The sequence below is a fragment of the Dermacentor andersoni genome, chromosome 1 (assembly GCF_023375885.2).
Source record: "Dermacentor andersoni chromosome 1, qqDerAnde1_hic_scaffold, whole genome shotgun sequence".
In the NCBI taxonomy this organism is placed as follows: domain Eukaryota; kingdom Metazoa; phylum Arthropoda; class Arachnida; order Ixodida; family Ixodidae; genus Dermacentor; species Dermacentor andersoni.
The window spans coordinates 11360354-11378118 of record NC_092814.1 but is presented as its reverse complement, the minus strand read 5'-3'; the positions used below and the strand labels follow the sequence as shown (position 1 = coordinate 11378118).

The 17765-nt window shown below is 50.1% G+C and overlaps 1 protein-coding gene across 6 annotated transcripts in view; it reads right to left on the bottom strand.

Annotated features, from left to right (window-relative positions):
- The window catches only part of Vps8 (vacuolar protein sorting 8), a 972138-nt gene extending 954599 nt beyond the window's left edge, over positions 1–17539 (bottom strand). For 2 of the 6 annotated variants that reach the window (XM_055061192.2, XM_055061196.2), the window contains exons 1-2: positions 17224–17537; positions 14842–14910 (exon numbers count right to left, since the gene is read on the bottom strand). In XM_055061192.2, coding sequence (XP_054917167.2) covers positions 14842–14910; positions 17224–17313 — 159 coding nt within the window. In that variant the 5' untranslated portion in view covers positions 17314–17537. Of the gene's footprint in view, positions 1–14841; positions 14911–15158; positions 15178–17223 lie in introns of those variants that run through there. The other 4 variants (XR_008608392.2, XM_055061193.2, XM_055061195.2 and 1 more) reach the window with 4 other exon arrangements.
- Positions 17540–17765: the final 226 nt, after the last annotated feature.

Here is a 17765-nt window from a genome sequence, read left to right as displayed (position 1 = left end):
ATACGAAGGAAGATTCTTACCGTTTGGGTACGGAAAGACGCTTGGTTGTGCTATATGTAAAATTGCATAGGCTATGCTGTGCATTTTCCTTAATTTTTATTTGTATTATGCAGTATTAGCTGCTCAATAACGCAATCTACACTGTTCCTACTTGCTCTCGGGTCCTTTCACACCTTTGAGAAATTGCTGTCTTATTTATTTATTTGATAACATGGTTATTTATTTGTGCACCTGATAATTTATACTCTATAATCCTTTATTCTGCTGCCGGGAAATAAATGAAACCAATGGCATAAAGTGTGCTTTGACAAGTAATCAAATTATTGTGTTATGGAGTTGCACTGCTCTATGCAAATAATTGTCAGTTGTGTTCATAAATTATTATATACTGTGTAATTTTTATATATGTTATGTCTTATCTTCTGAACTGACCTTTCATCATGAAAAGGTTTCTTGATTGTATCTTTTCTAAAGGTGTTTATTTGGCAGAGCTCGGAGCAGCGCAACGTCGACGGGCAGGGCAGTCACAGCTTCCAAGCACGAGAGCCGTTGCTGAGCAGGAGCGCTCGACCCACTAGCGTTTAGAGCCAGTAGCGCTGAACCCACTAGCGTCTCTCTTCGCTACAATCACCCCTTGGGAGCGAGAAGGGAGCCGTCCGGCGACCTAACAGCTCGTCACGATGAGCGGGTCGTAGTAACGCTTTAAACGGTCGACATGGACAATGTCTCGTCCACAGCGGCACATGTCTGAAGATGGCTCAACTGGTTCTATGACATAATTCACAGGAGATGCGCGTTCGAGAACACGATAAGGGCCTTCATACTTAGGGACCAGTTTTCATGAGAGGCCGGGGGCAGTTAAAGGGACTGAGAGCCACACGAGCGCTCCCGGATCGAAGGTGACCGTGGCAGTGGCGTCACCGCGAGTGCTCCTCTGGCGCTCTTGATCATCGGAAGTAAAGGCCCGTGCGAGGTCGCGGCACTCTTCTGCATGTCTGACCGTGGCAGACATAGGCACGCACTCGGATGCATCCGGCCGGTACGGAGGAATGGTGTCGATGGTGTGCGAAGGGTGTCGACCATACAGCAATAAATAGGGTGAAAATCTAGCGGTGCTCTGCGTAGCGGTATTATACGCGTAGGTGACGAATGGCGTCCCAGTTCATGTGGTAGGAGGCAACGTACATTGAAAGCATGTCGCCGAGCGTACGGTTGAAGCGTTCTGTGAGGCCATTCGCTTGAGGGTGGTACGCCATAGTCGTACGACGAACAACGTGGCGCTCTCTGAGAATCGCTTCAACTACTTCCGACAGGAAGACGCATCCGCGATCGCTGAGCAGTTCTTGAAGTGGACCATGCCGCAGGATGAATTGGCGAAGCAGGAATAATGCAACATCGCGCGCTGTAGCTGCTGGGAAAGCGGCGGTTTCAGCGTATCGTGTAAGGTGATCTACTGCCACAATGGCCCAGCGGTTACCAGCCGACATCAGGGGAAGTGGCCCATACAAATCGATGCCAACACGCCCGAATGGCCGGGTAGGGCAGGGTAGAGGCTGCAGACCAGCTGGCGAGAGGTGGGGTGAAGATTTTCGGCGCTGGCAGTCGGGGCATGAGCGAACGAACTTTTGAATGCGGTTGTACATTCCTCGCCAGTAGTAGCGTTGTCGAAGGTGCTGGTAGGTTCTGAAAAGTCCCCAGTGAGCACACTGTGGATCAGAGTGGAACGATGCGCAGATTTCAGAACGCAGGCTTCGAGGTACAACTAATAACCACTAGCGGCCGTCAGAGGTGTAATTGCGTCGGTGAAGCAAGTCGTCACGAATGGCGAGCTTGACGGCGCAATGCACGAGTGGTTGGCTGCGATGACGGATCAGCAAGGCAGTCTATGATGGAGGCAATCCAGGGGTCCTTGCGCTGCTCAGAAGCGATGGTCCCAATGTCGACGGAAGAAACATCAAGCTGGGATATTGCGCAGCAGGCATTGTCGTCTGGCATGGGAGAACGTGAGAGGGCATCAGCATGCTGGCGTCCTTTGCGGTACAGTAGACGGATATCGTAATCCTGTAAGCGTAGCGCCCAGCGGGCGAGACGGCCTGAGGGATCCTTCAATGACGACAGCCAGCGTAGTGTATGGTGGTCCGTGACGACATCAAATTGGAGACCATACAAATAGGGCCGGAACTTGGTAAGCGCCCAGATGATCGCCAGGCATTCTTTTTCCGTGACGGTGTAATTGGTCTCGGCTTTAGTAAGCATACGGCTTGCATATGCCACAACATATTCAGGAAACCCTTCTTTGCGCTGCGCCAGGACAGCGCCGAGGCCAACACTGCTGGCATCTGTGTGTACCTCAATAGGTGCTGTCGGGTCGTAGTGGCGCAACATGGGAGGAGACGTCAGCAAACGACGGAGCTTAGTGAACGCCTCGTCGCACTCGGACGACCACGAATGGAGAGGTCCGTTGCTGCCAAGGAGCTTCATCAGGGGCGATATGACGGCGGCGAAATTGCGAATGAAGCGCCTGAAGTAGGAACACAAACCTGCAAAGCTACGCAGTTCTTTGACGGACGTCGGTTTAGGAAATTCAGCTACGGCACGAAGTTAGTCTGGATCGGGGAGGATTCCATCCTTCGAGACGACGTAACCTAGTATCGTGAGCTGCCACGCTGCAAATCGGCGCTTCTTTAGGTTCAGTTGGAGGCCAGCATTTGCTAAGCACGTCAAAACACGGCGTAGGCGTTGAAGGTGCGTGGTGAAGTCAGAGGCAAAAACAACGTCGTCGAGATAACATAAGCACGTGTGCCACTTCAAACCGCGGAGAACTGTGTCCATCATGCGTTCAAAGGTTGCTGGCGCATTACAAAGTCCAAACGGCATGATGTTCAATTCCTATAAGCCGTCGGGTGTGACAAAGGCTGTCTTCGGCCTATCGATGTCAGCCATGGGTACTTGCCAATAGCCGGAGCGTAAATCTAGAGATGAAAAGAATTCTGCTCCTTGTAGGCTATTGATGGCGTCATCGATTCGCGGCAGCGGGCATACATCTTTGCGAGTGATCTTGTTCAGGCGCCGATAGTCTACACAGAACCGTACCGAGCCGTCTTTTTTCGCAACAAGGACGACAGGGGATGCCCACGGACTGTTCGAGGGTCGGATCACTTCGCGGCGAAGCATATCGTCCACTTGCTCATTAATCACACGACATTCTGTGGCAGAGACGCGATATGGTCGTTGCCGCAATGGCGGTTGGGAGCCAGTGTCAATATGGTGCGTGACAGCAGACGCCCGGCCCAGGGAAGGTTGCCCGACATCAAAAGAATGAAATTCTTCTAAGATGTGCAGAAGCTGCGAACGCTGAGGTAGGGTGAGGCCATCGGCAATAGATGAATCGAGCACACCTGTGGGCAAAGGGTCGGACGTAGAGAGAGAACCTAGCGTGTTGTAACTGGCGCAGGACGTGTCTTCGGGAACATCCGTAATTTGTACGGCGTCGATCACTTCCACGTGGCCAAGACATTTGCCTTGAAGCAGCATCACAGGGTATGAGAAGGGGTTACAGACAAAAATAGCTGTGGAGCCCTGTTTGACGTTCACAGTCGCAAAAGGCAGCAGCAGACCTTTTCGAGTATAAAAGCGGCCCGACGGAGAAAGTAGTGCGATGGCGTCAGAAAGGCTGCTGCAATGCATTGATACAATCACTGACGAGTTGGGAGGAACGTTGGTGTCGTGCCTGACGAGTAGTTTGTTCGCAAAAGAAGCATTATTGGCAAGTGTCATATCTGAGATCGGCGACAGTTCTAGTTCGGCCCGTGTGCAATGAATGACGGCATCGTGGCGGGCGAGAAAGTCCCACCCCAGGATAACTTCGTGGGAGCACGAGGAAACCACAATAAATTCGATGGCATATACAACGTCCTCGATGAGAACACGAGCGGTACACGCCGCAATCGGGTGAATACGCTGTGCGCCTGCTGTACAGAGGGCGAATCCAGCAATGGGCGTCGTAACCTTTCGAAGGAAGCGACAAAGCTTTGCGTCCATAACTGATACAGCGGCTCCGGTATCCACGAGGGCATATGTGCGCACACCGTCAACTAACACGTCTATCACATTGGTTGGGCTACGTTGAGGACTTTCGCATTTCGACGGTGTCGCAGCCCTTGCCTCATGGACTGCGACGATTAGTTTTCCTCATCCTGAGCTTCGGGACGAGGCCGCATCGGTGATGGGGAGCGTCGGCGTGGAGAAGTTGAGCGGCGGATGTTGGCGGACCAGCGGAATGGTGGTGACGCAGCCCAAGGTTCGTCGTCGTAATAAGGGCGCGGAGAACCCACCATAGAACTTGGCACATATGGTGTAGCGCTAGGAGACTGCACGCGACTACAGTGGCGTGCGACGTGGCCTGCATAGCCGCACGCAAAACATATCGGTCGATTGTCCGCTGTATGCCACCGAGTCGTTGCGGTAGGTCCCATCCATGTGGAAGGACACTTTGGACGTGGCGGCTGGTGAAGTGATTGCATAGTAGGCTGTTGTCGGGGCATAGCGAGGTCTTCGGTGTACGTGAGAGGTCCCCGTTGAGGGAGTTGTTGAGGCTGGGTGACGACTTCCGCGTAGCTGTGGCACAGCCGTCGGGATCTGTTGGGGCCTGGCCATGACTTCGGCGTAGCTGTGAGACGCAGCTGCAGGAACACACTGGTGGTGCTCAGGCAAAACATCGTGCAGTTCTTGCGCTATGACGCGGCGAAGCGGAGGCACAAAACTTGGCACAGGCGCGTGTACCAACTGCGGCTGTGCAAAATCCATCAACGAGAGTTGCCGGGCAACTTCCTCGCAGACGAACGCCTTCATTTCTGCGAGCAACGCTGCCTGGTTGGACATGGCAGCCAAACCAGCGAGGTGTTCGTCACGCGGTAGAGGTCGACGGGTCAGTGACCACTGCCTGCGGAGTTCTTCATAGCTCTGGCACTGTGACAATTTCAGCCACAGAGCGTGGACTTTTGGCCAGCAACATGTTAAAGGCGTCGTCTTCTATGCCATTCAGGATGTTTCGGATTCGATCAGAGTCCGCCATGGTCGAATAGACTTTCCTGCATAGGTCCAGGACATCTTCGATATAACTGGTGAATGTTTCGCCTGGCTGTTGAGCTCATTCTTGCAAACGTTACTCGGCACGCAGCTTGCGAACAGCAGGGCGACCAAATACATCGGCGAGGGAAGTCTTAAATTCCGACCATGTCTGGAACTCTGCTTGATGGTTGTTATACCACAGGCTGGCCACTCCAGCGAGGTAGAACAGAACATGGCTGAGTTTGGCCGCTTCGTCCCACTTGTTATGGTCGCCTACCCTGTCGTACGCCGTGAGCCATTTGTCCACGTCAGTGTCGTCCACTCCAGTGTAGATAGGAGGGTCGCGATGACGAGGCACCCCGGGACACGCAGTGGGTGCAGGAGGAGGTGTTTTCTGGGAGGCGTCTTGGGGCATGGTAGATGGTAGGGTACGAGACCGGAGTTCCAGGATGATCGTCTGAGGGTACCCCGCACATTCCACCAATTCTAAAGGTGTTTATTTGGTAGAGCTCGGAGCAGTGCAACGTCGACAGGCAGGGCAGTCACAGCTTCCAAGCACGAGAGCCGTTGCTGAGCAGGAGGGCTTGACCCACTAAAGTTTAGAGCCAGTATCGCTGAACCCACTAGCGTCTCTCTTCGCTACACTTTGTGTATTCACAAGCTGTTACATGTCTTTTTTGATTGATTTGTAAGAATTAATATGCACAAAGCACATATACCTCCCCTAACAGGTTTAACTGAATCTGCTTGTCGCATGGCTCATCTGAGAGAAGCCATTCTCTTGGTGGTGCGAGGGGACTCGGGCTGTGAAATTGAACTGTCTCTTACTATGAGGTCTGGTAAATACTCATAAGACAGCCACTAGACAGTCACTTTAAGTGAAAAATTTTTCAAGGTCAATTTTTCAAGTGTAACTATTATTAAAGGTTTTATTTTCATGTGTGTGTGTGTGTGTGTGTGTTCGTGCGCACGCGCGTGCGTGCTTCCGTGTGTGTGTCCTGCTCTAACAGCCAGTCTCAAATAGTGGCGACTAATAAACGCCTTTACAAGTGGTGGAGGTTGTTTCGGCCTACAACATCAACCCTGGAACTTTGATCCTGTACCCTACGCTCAACCATGCCTGAAGACGCGTCCCAGCAAACGCCTCCTCAGTCAGTCCTGTGCTCTGGTGTGCCTCGCCACAGGGACCTTGCCATTTTCAGCGGCACGGACGACACCGACGTCAAGGAATGGCTGACGGCACGTGAAAGGGTAAGTGCCCACAACAAATGGGACGATCTTGTCAAACTAAGCAACGTGCCCGTCTATCTCGCGGATGTCGCCAGTCTCTGGTACGACCGACTTTCCAACGTAGCCTGCGCTAGAGACCTCTTTAGTGGCTGTGTTTCGTTGGTTGCCCTGCTGTGCGCAAGCCACAAGTGGAATCACATTTGCGAGAACGTGCACAGCAGCCGGGTGAATCATTTACCAGCTACATTGAAGATGTCCTGGACTGTGTAAGAAAGTCAATGCGACGATGTCGGAGTTCGACAAAATCAGAAATGTCTTCAAAGAAATAGAGGATGACACTTTCAACATGCTACTTGCCAAGAATTCTCAGTCCATGACAGACATCATCAGTCTATGCCAAAGCTACGAGGAGCTATGCAGGCAGTGCTTATTGACACGTCACCCTTCCTCACGCGACGACCTCATTGCTGGTTTGGCTACCATCCCCGACCAATCAGCGTTGCTTGCTGAAATGAAACTTTTCGTTCGGGGGGAAGTTGCACGCCAGCTCTCCTTAATAGCCTTCGCTTATCTGCCGCCATCTCCAACAGCCTGCATCGAATTTTATGCCTCTGCTCAATCACACGATCGAGCAAAAAATCGCCGAGGTCTTTCCAGACCAGAGCCAACATCATCGTGCGGCTGCACCACTAAGCTACACTGATGTTGCACTGCCCCAACAAGTCCCAGCGGCTGCACCACTCAGCTACGCTGAAGTCGTCGTGAAGACACAGCCACTCTCTTCAAGTATGCCTGTCCGTGCTGCCGACTTTGTGCCTAGACCCCGACTGCCGCCCCCCATGCAGTCATGTCAGCAGCCGCCCCGTACAATGAGTCCTGTGACATAGATGGGAGTTGCCCCGGCGAGCCGGTGGCGTACTCTCGACAACAAGCCAATATGCTTTGCATGCTGCTACACCAGTCACATTGCACATTTTTGTAATCGTGTGCAGCCACCTACAACTGCACCACCCGCGACAAGCCAGTCCAACCGTCCATATTGCGGCCCCCCATCAGCTATGTCGCCGACATTGCGCCCAACCGCAACTACCCGCCATTCACTTTCTCCACGCCATCACTCACTGTCACCAATGCAACCTCGCCCCGCAGCTCAGGGCGAGGAAAACTAATCATCACTGTCTAAGAGGCAAGGGCTGCGACAACGTCAAAATGTGAAAATCCTCAACGCAGTCCCTCGAACGTAATCGAAGTGTTTGTTGACAGTGATTGTGCACCTGCACTCGTGGATAGTGGGGCCGCCGTATGTGTTATGAACGCTAAGCTTTGCTGCTTACTTCGGAAAGTCACGATGGCCTTTTCTGGACTGTCCCTCTGCACAGCCAGTGCTCAGTATGTTCCCCCCTTGGTGGCTTGCACTGCGCGTGTTGTCATTGCCGAAGTTCTATACGCCACAGAATTCATCATTTCATCGTTCTCCCATGACATTATCTTCAGCTGGGATTTTCTCTCGCGCCACAATGCCGTTATTCATTACGCACAGGCCAAAATAGAACACTCGCCGCTATTAGATTTGCCGCTCACCGACAATACTTCACTCTAGAGGAAACTTTCAAGGGCAGTGGACATCACGCAGGTCTACAGCACCATTTTTGTTTCCCACCCGTTTTCATACCTGTTGTTGCTGCTCCGAGGGCAATGTAGAAGCGATCGAAGTGCAAGCTATGGATGTACCCAATGTCAATTACTGTGCTAGTTCCAGTGCGCTCAGTGCTGTTTCTACGTGTGACCTAACGCCCAGTGATGTGTTCAGTTCTATTGGCAATGCCCTTACACTGGCCCAGTGGTTGCAGCTTTTGTGCCTTCTTGAAGAATTTCGTTCTTTTTTCAATGTAAGGCAATCTTCCCTGGGCCGCACACCAACTGTTACACATTGCTTCGATACTGGCCCACAAACCGCCATTGCGGCAACGTCCGCACTGTGTATCTCCTGCAGAACGTCGTGTATTCAATGAACAAGTCGACTACATGCTTCACCGTGAGTTGATACGACCTTCCAACAGTCCATGGGCATCCCCTGTCATCCTAGTTATGAAGAAAGATGGTTCTGTGCAGTTTTGTGTGGACTACCACCGCCTGAACAAAATTACTTGCAAGGGCGTCTACCCTCTCCCACGCATGGACGACGCGATTGACAGTCTACAAGGCATAGAACTATTTTCATCTCTAGATTTACGCTCAGGGTATAGGCAAGTACCCTTGGCAGACGCCAAACGGTCAAACACAGCTTTTGTCATACCCGGCGACTTATGTGAATTTAACGTAATGCCTTTTGGACTTTGTAATGCACTCGCAACATTTGAGCGCATGATGGACACAGTTCTGCGCGGCTTGAAGTGGCACACGTGCTTGTGCTATCTTGACGTTGTTTTTGCTCCTGACTTCACAACACACCTTCAACGGCTCCGGTCTGTCTTAAGGTGTTTAACAAACGCAGGGCTACAACTAAACCTTAAGTAGTGCCGATTTGCTGCTTGGCAGCTGACAATTCTAGGTTACGTCGTATCCAAGGATGGAATTCTCCCCGATCGAACCAAACTTTGGGTCATCGTCCAATCCCCTTAGCCAACGTAAGACAGCCACTTCAAAGAATTGTGCCGTTTCATCGGTCTGTGTTCCCATTTCAGATGCTTCAATTGCAATTTCGCCGCCATCATATCGCCCCTGACGAAGCTACTTAGAAGCAAAGGGCCCCTCACTTCGTGGCCATCCGAATGCGAAGAGGCCTTCACAAAGCTCCATCGTTTGCTAACGTCTCTGCCAATTTTGCACCATTACAACCCGACAGCCCATACCGAGATGCACACAGATGCCAGCACTGTTGGCCTCGGCGCTACCCAGCAGGGGGTTTCCTGAATATGTCGTGGCTTATGCAAGTCGTACGCTTACAAAAGCTGAGACCAATTACACTGTGACAGAAAAAAGATGCCTGGCCATCATCTGGGCTCTCACCAAGTAAGTTCGGGCCTTATTTGTACAGCCGTCTATTTAATGTAGTCACGAACCACCATGCGCTATGTTGGCTGTCATCCTTGAAAGATCCCTCAGGCCATCTTGCCCGATGGGCACTTCTCCTGCAGGACTACGACATCCGCATGCTCTACCGCAGTGGACACCAGCATTCTGACGCCAACGCCCTCTCGCGCTCTCCCATGCCTGACGACAATGCTTGCTGCTCACTATCCCACTTTACCGTTTCTTCACTCGACCTTACCACCATCGCGTCTGAGCAGCGCAAGGACTATTGGATTACCTCTCTTATAGCACTGCTTTCTGGTTTATCAGCACCACCAACCACTCGCATGCTGCATCGTCAAGCTCACCATTTCGTCATTTACGACAACCTGCTTCACCGACACAACTATAACCCCGACGGGCACAAGTGGTTATTAGTAGCACCTCGCAGTCTCCATTCCAAAATGCGCAGCTTTCCACGCTGATCCACGGTGTGCACACTCGGGAGTTTTCAAAACTTATCAGTGCCTTTAAGAGTGATACTACTGGTGAAGGATGTACAGCTACGTTCAGAAGTTCGTTCACCCTTCCTCTCGCCAGCTGATCTGCAACCTTTACCTTGCCCTACTTGGCCGTTTGGGCACGTCAGAATCAATCTGTATGGGCCCTTTCCCCCAACATCGGCTGGAAACCGCTGGGCCATTGTGGCAGTTGACCACCCCGCGCAATATGCCGAAACTACTGCTCTCCCGGCAGCTACAGCATGCGATGTTGCCTCCTTCCTGCCTCATCGATTCATCCTGCGTCATGGACCACCTGAGGAACTGCTCAGTTATTGCAGACGTGTCTTCCTATCTGAAGTAGTTGAAGCCATTCTTAATGAGTGTCCGGTTGTTCATCGCACAACTACAGCGTACCATCCTCAAACCAATGGCCTAACAGAATGCTTCAACCGCACGCTCGGCAAAATGCTTGCAATGTACGTCGCCTCTGACCACACAAATTGGGACGTCATTCTGCCCTTCATAACCTATGCAAGCAACCTTGCTACTCAGAACACCACCGGCTTTTCACCCTTTTTCTTACTGTACGGTAGGCACCCATCGCATACCATCGACAAAATTCTACCATACCGGCCGGACGCTTCTGAATCCACATGCTGAAGAGTGCCGCGATCTCGCGTAGACCTTTAACTGCATTGACCAAGAGCACCAGAGGAGCACTCGCGGCGACACCACCTCTGCACCCACCTTCCTTCCTCGAGCACTTGTGTGGCTTTCCATTCCTTCCACTGCACCTGGGCTCTCTTCAAAACTACTGCCCAAGTATGAAAGGCCATACTGTATCGTCGAGTGCGCATCCCCCATTAACTACCTGATTGAATCCATTGAACCATGTTCGGACATGCGCCGTCGTGGACGGGACATGTCAACATCGAACGCCTCAAGCTGTACTATGATCCACTCATGGTGAGGAGCTGTTAGCTCGCTGGATGGCTCCCTTGTCGTTCCCGGGGGTAATTGTAGCGTATGTATAGAGGAACACTATAGTGGGCCACCCTCTCCAGCGCTTTCTAGTAGGGCAAATTTTCCAGCGCTGTTCTCAGGAGACGCCGCACGTGCTGAGAGTCCACGCCCTCCTCTAAGGGTCGGTCCCAAACGCCGGTGACTAATAAACACATTTACAATATATGTATATATGGGTGGAGTTCGGAAAGCTTATGGGGCTGCAGCACTCCCTTTCCCCCATCGGAAAAATTAAAACTTTCCACCTATGATATGTGCGGTTAACAGATGGATTTCACCTTTTAAGTGAGTGAAACTGGTGTGCAAGGAAGAATATCATATTCCATGTGGCTGTTTCTCACCGGTAATCGGGATGGTACATAATCAGGAACTTCACCGATTACTGCTCGCATATGTTTATCCAAATCCGCTGCTAAGTTCAAGCGTTTGCTTTTTGACATGCACAATTATTAGACAGTGTACATTTGCTCTTTCCAAAGCATGCGTTGGGCCATTCGTAGACAGTCTCATGAGCCCCCCAGTCTCATGAGTCTCACGAGACCGAGGGGCGCTTTCTGTGTGAACAGCAACATCATATGATAGCGACTTTAAGTTCGTGTGGAAATTCAGCTTAAACTATGCAGGCAATGAGCTAGCTTAATTACAGCGGTTAAGTGGCATGAAGAGCGAGAGCGCGACCCAAGGTGCACTTTAAAAACGCATTCTATGCACTCAGGCAGCGATTCCGCTATGCAAGCACTATGGTTGTGTCTGCGACGTGGCCTCCAAGGTTGTACCATCTTGGAGGCCACGCTAAAGAATTCGCTTAACAGGGGGCTATCTACAAGTAGCTACGAGCACACAAAGGCAGCCAGCGGAGTGACTTCTAGTCATGGTGCCCCAACAGCTGGATCATGTGATGGTGGCATGCCCTTCTGCAAGGGCTAGTCCGAGCGAAAGCCGCGGGTGGTAAGCAGATAGTTTGTGACTGCATAATTCGCAACTTTCACGGCCTATAGGGGGCGCCACCTTAAATCCAACATGGCTGTCCGAGAGATTAAGATCTAGAGCAGTCGGTGCAGTGCTGCGGTCGTCTTGCTCAGTGACATGTTTCGCTTTGTGATGTTCAAATGTCTCTTCAGTTAACACGGCCGCAGTCGTTAGCCTGTGTAATGGCTCACATCTGGCGAGCAGAACGCAGGATTCGAAGCCTGCTTGAAGGCGAGGAAGTCCTAAACGCTGGTCATCTTGTGTGCTGCAGCATAAAAGCGTGCACGTCGACGTCCGTGACTGTTGAAGGCCTTCGATCGCATGCAAACTTCGCGGCTTCGAAGCAAACCACATGAGCTATGGTTTCAGTTTTACCGGGACAGTGTTATAAGGAGAAGTGACCGTGCTTTCTCTTTGCTATTCTATTAATTCGACCGCATTGAACAGGTACAATGACCTTTTATACGGTGCGGTGCTCTATGCAAGTTGTTACTTGGACCGCTTGAATAAGCCGCCATGTCGAGAAAAAAATCTTCCTGGTGTTGCGCGACCCAAGTTCTTTACATCAACAGCGTGAAAAGCAGCCTTAAAGCAGCGTTTTGTGAGCGAAAATTTATTGTCTAGTTATCCCTGCCTGTGTTCACAAAGCTGGATATTGAACACAAGAAGTAAACAAAAACCCATATCTGACCACTTTTGCGAGCTAATACAATAACCGTTCACCCTTGTAATTTAGTTATTGCGCTTTATGTGTGCTGTGCAAGCTATAGTCTTGCAGTTTTACAGCCTGCGTCAGTCCTACCACGTCTTGCCTACAGACAGATCAAGCGATACATAGCCGATATTTACTGGTCCGCAGCAATGCTTGCTTCATTCTTCCAGTTATCTTTATAAAATAATATACACGCAAATCAGCTGAGGGTTTGCTACGCGAACACTGCACAGTAGTTTAAAGTTTGTTGGACTAGGATTTGTTACCTTCGAGTGCAGTCATGCGCGCCTGTGCACACGTTGCAGCCGCGCATCGAAGTGGCAGACGATGACAAGCATGAGTTCCAGGTCCTTCTACGCCTGCGTCACTTTACTTCGATGCACAAATAAGAAACTCATCTCTCTGTTCGAAAATGGTGGAATGTCAAGCCGGCGTTGCAGAGCACGAACGCATGAGCGAGAACAAGAAATTTTGAAGCAGGTACAAGGCTTCACGGAGAATGTTAGTGCTCCAACGTAGCCGCAAAGGCATGAGTGGCAAGAAAGCAAGCATCAATCATCCTACAACACATTTGAGTTAAGATTGCGCATTATTTCTTCCCCTGCAGATAATATAGTGCTATGCCTGCGTTTTTATGGAGGTACGTCTATTCGCAATTTCAAGTGCTCGGAATAGTCACTCATCTGTCGTATTCCAAAAAAAGTCCTCCGGCATGAAGTGCGCAGTGACAGCTTTGCCGATCTGCAGCTTAGTAATCAAATTCTTCCTCATGGATGCAGCCGGTGAGAATGAGTGAAGGCGCACATCACCTACTGCCTAACTTTTGTATTACGGCACCCAGCAAATACGGTTACTTCTATGTTTGCTCATTCTGAGCATGTTAACTGTCCTTTAGGATCCAACGGGAGCTTTGCACGCGTTAAACCTCAACCAAAAGTGAAGGAAAAGTGTAGACAACACCAATACGCTACGCGAACACACGGCAGCCAGCGGAGAGTATAATCTTTCGATTGTTTACGGCCGCCGCCACACGACGGCGCCACTGTCCGTGAAAGTTGGGAATAGAAAGGTCTCCTCGATTTGGCTGCACCTTTTGCACTAGTTCAGAAAAGTGTTGTGCCAGTGCAGCGCTAGTTCTTGAAGTGTGAGTGTAGCGCGACGCTAGCGCTTTCGGTGCAGCAGTCAAATCAAGGACAAAAGTGCAGAAACGTACAGGCCTTCGTCTGCTGTGACTGGGTGGCTGTGGCTTTTCTTTTGTTGGTGTGTTATTTTGTTGGTGTGTCATTATTCAGAAAGCATGACCAAGCGTGGTTTCCACACCTTTCTGAATCATATATGGCACAACGTTTCAAACGACTGACCGATGTGGTTTCGCGCAAACTTAACGTCGAGGTAGCGGTAAGCTCGTGAAAATTAATACAAACGACTGTGACCTGAGGGAAAATCCCGGCCTTCAGTGCACTTAGCAGCAGTTGAACCCGGAAAGCACCCTTAACAAGATGCTGCGTACACATCCTGAAGAAAACTGGCGTCCGTGCTGCGTTATTAATAGCAGGCGCCGTCGATGCCGTCTACCAACACCCGCATGGCCACGGAGCCACATGTGTCGTCTGCTATCAAAAGCCTTGCACTACGTGCACGAGAAAAGAACTTGCGGAGACTCTAGTGCCGAAGTGTACATGAACTCGTGCAGCACGACGTCAAATCGAGTGCCGAAGTGCAGGTGGCGCTAGCTGCACTGGCAAATCGAGTGCTAGAGTGCTGCGCCCCCTGAACTAGTGCAGAAAGTGCAGCCAAATCGAGGAGACCTGAAGAAGCCCAGTGATGCATAAACATTCAGACAGTTTGGTCACGTGACTTCAGCCAGCATATGGGGGCAAAGTCCCGGCAACAATCCACAGCCTGTTGTGCCACTTTCAACAGCTTTTCTTTTCATTTGTTGTTGCTAAACATGTGAAATTAAAATTAAATTATGGAGCGTACGTGGCAAAACCACTTTCTAATTATGAGGCACGCCGTAGTGGGGGACTCTGGACATTTGGACCACCAGTGGTTCTTTAATGTGCACCTAAATCTAAGTACACAGGTGTTTTCGCATTTCACCCACACCGAAATGCGGCTGCCGTGGCCTGGATTCGATCCCGCGACCGGGTGCTTAGTAGCACACCATAGCCACTAAGCAACCACGGTGGGTTAAACATGTGACAAGTACTGCTAAATCCAATGCAACCGAAAACCGAACTGAAACACTTACAAAACTGCTTACTGGTGAATAGGTTAACAGCACTGATCATGTGCAGAACAGTGAACGAGTACACTTACTTCATTTAATATGCTCTCCAACGTCGGTGGATTTTCCACAGGTGGAAGCTCAAATTCTTTGTCATCCAACTACAAAAAGACAAAAATAGTCATTCACAACGGCTATTTGAATTCAACTGGAGAGGCATATCATTAGCAGACAACCAAACGTAAGTACGTCGCTAGCGCATTAGAAATTACAAGCTGCGAGACAAGTCAGTAGAAAACTAGAAGCATACGTTGAGGGGCTAGTTGGTATGACATTATGAGAACAAAGAAAAACTGCGCAAAAAAGAACAAGACATAGAAAGAACCACACGACACAAGCGCAGACTAACAACTGGTTTGATGCTCCAACGCCACTTTCCTACCAACAACAGAACGCATGCGCACCAACCGCGAAGGCCGATGCCGCTATGATGTAGTCAAGCCTAGAAACACCAACTCCTTGCGGTACAAATGTATGGAAGCCTCACTAACACATTTATCCGGCCCTAATCTCGCGATTTCTAAAGCTTCGATTACTTCACGCTCTTTCTTATCATTTGCGCATCCGACAATCTTAGTCCTGCCGAGGAGTACAAAGTGGAGTACAAACTTTGCCGTCATGCCTGCAGGTCTTGCAATGCTTAGGAAGACGCTGTCCTCTAGATTCATCTAGTGAATTGGCATGTTCTAATAATCTAATATTAATGCAGCGGCCTGTTTGTCCAACGTACACGTTGCCACAACTCAGTGGAATCTCATAGATGACATTCGCTCTACAAGGCACAAACTTGTTCCTGTGGGGAACAAGTGGGGAACTCGGGCTGTGGGGAACTCGGGCTTCTCGGTTGACATTGAAGAGCTGTTCTATTCCCTTCCCCACGAAGGCCTGTTCTGCGCAGTCCGGAACTGTATTGAACGATCTGGTGCTGTGTCTTTCCAGAATGCGTGTGGTATTTCTGTGGAAGGTTTTATAGAGTTGCTTAAGGCATATCTTTCTTCAACCATTGTGAGTTTTCAGGATAAATTTTATGTGCAAAAACACGGCATCAGTATCGGGTCGTGTGTAGCCCCTGTTTTGTCTGAGATCCTTTTAGCCGAACTTGACCGCTCGCTAGCGCGGGTACTTTCTGACGACCGAATCGTTCGTGTGTTCCGATACGTCGACGATTTTTTAATTCTTTTAAATTTAGACTACAACGATAACTTGACACAGGTGGCATCGGAGGTTTTAGCATCCTTTAAGACTGCTTTTGCCAGTTTTAATTTTACTATTGAACTTCCTGAAAACTCTTGCTTGCAATTCTTAGACTTAAAATTTTTTTTTAACGATCCTGACCACCTCTGCTGGGCGTACATGCCTAGGTCGAAAAAAGCACTTCTACCCTTCAACTCGAGCCATTCGAAGCTGGTCAAGAGGGGGATTGCGTCAACGTGCCTCAGGGCTTCGTTAGTGAAGTCCTGTCCACACAAGGTTCAGTCTAGTTTTGATGCCCAAGCTGATTGCCTTCGGTCGGCCGGTTTTCCGTTGGCCCTTCTTCGGGCTGTAGCCGAGTCCCTGTTGAAGTCCTTCCGACCAAGTTCAAAGCCTCGTGGGGCGGATCCACAGGAGAGGAGGAAGTATGAAGTTATGCCCTATGTCCACAGGGTCTCGCACGGCCTGAAGAGGGTCGCGGGTAAATTCGGCATACAGGTTCTCTTTTCGGCACCTTGTAAGCTGTCCAGTCTGTGCAACTTAGCTAGACCTGATAGGAAAAAGAAAATCGAATGCAGCACTAACCACAGGAACAAGTTTGTGCCTTGTAGAGCGAATGTCATCTATGAGATTCCGCTGAGTTGTGGCAACGTGTACGTTGGACAAACAGGCCGCTGCATTAATATTAGATTATTAGAACATGCCAATTCACTAGATTAATCTAGAGGACAGCATCTTCCTAAGCATTGCAAGACCTGCAGGCATGATGGCAAAGTTTGTACTCCACTTTTCGGCAGGACTAAGATTGTCGGACGCGCAAATGATAAGAAAGAGCGTGAAGTAATCGAAGCTTTAGAAATCGCGAGATTAGGGCCAGATAAATGTGTTCGTGAGGCTTCCATACATTTGTACCGCAAGGAGTTGGCGTTTCTAGGCTTGACTACATGATAGCGGCATCGGCCTTCGCGGTTGGTGCGCATGCGTTCTGTTGTTGGTAGGAAAGTGCCGTTGGAGCATTAAACCAGTTGTTAGTCTGCGCTTGTGTCGTGTGGTTCTTTCTATGTCTTTTTCTTTTTTGCGCAGTTTTTCTTTGTTCTCATAATACAGTAGAAAACGCCTGTCACCGCCGTTTCGTCCTCGCGCTAAAAGAAACCAGTAAGACTAAAATAAAATCAGACGACACTGCTAACCCACTGCGCTATGAAAACGGAAGTCAGACTTACTTCTTCTATATTAAATGCAAGGGTAGCGTCTTCCGTAGCGATGGTATCATTTCGTGGCCTCCCGCCACCGCCGTCACTAGCTGCGTCCATTTCGTTGCCGCTCTATTGATTTCCTACAGCCCCCATGCAGCCTCTAGTAAATTACAAGGTTCCAGTGCTCTGCACAAGAACCTGAGATAACTTCAAAGGTCGAATTAAATGGGACGCGGAGCTGGGTATGCAGCTACTACGGGCGAAAAAGCGGAATCCGTGAACTTCGCCTCTGAACCCCTATCAGGCCCCGCCATAGAATAAATATCAACTTTAGAGAAGGGAAACTGCACCTTCAGCAGTGGTACGAAAATAAGCAGCGGCAGCGCATGGAACTCAGCGGGGCTATAGTGCCTAGAATCAACGTTACTATAGTAACGTTGCCTAGAATATACTAGCTAGTGTGCCGTGCACCCGCTCTTTTCAATGGAGGAGTGTGGCGCCGCCTGCAATGAATGCCCATGGTGGCCGACAGAGGTCGATGCCATACGGGTGGGGGCAGACTGCGCGTG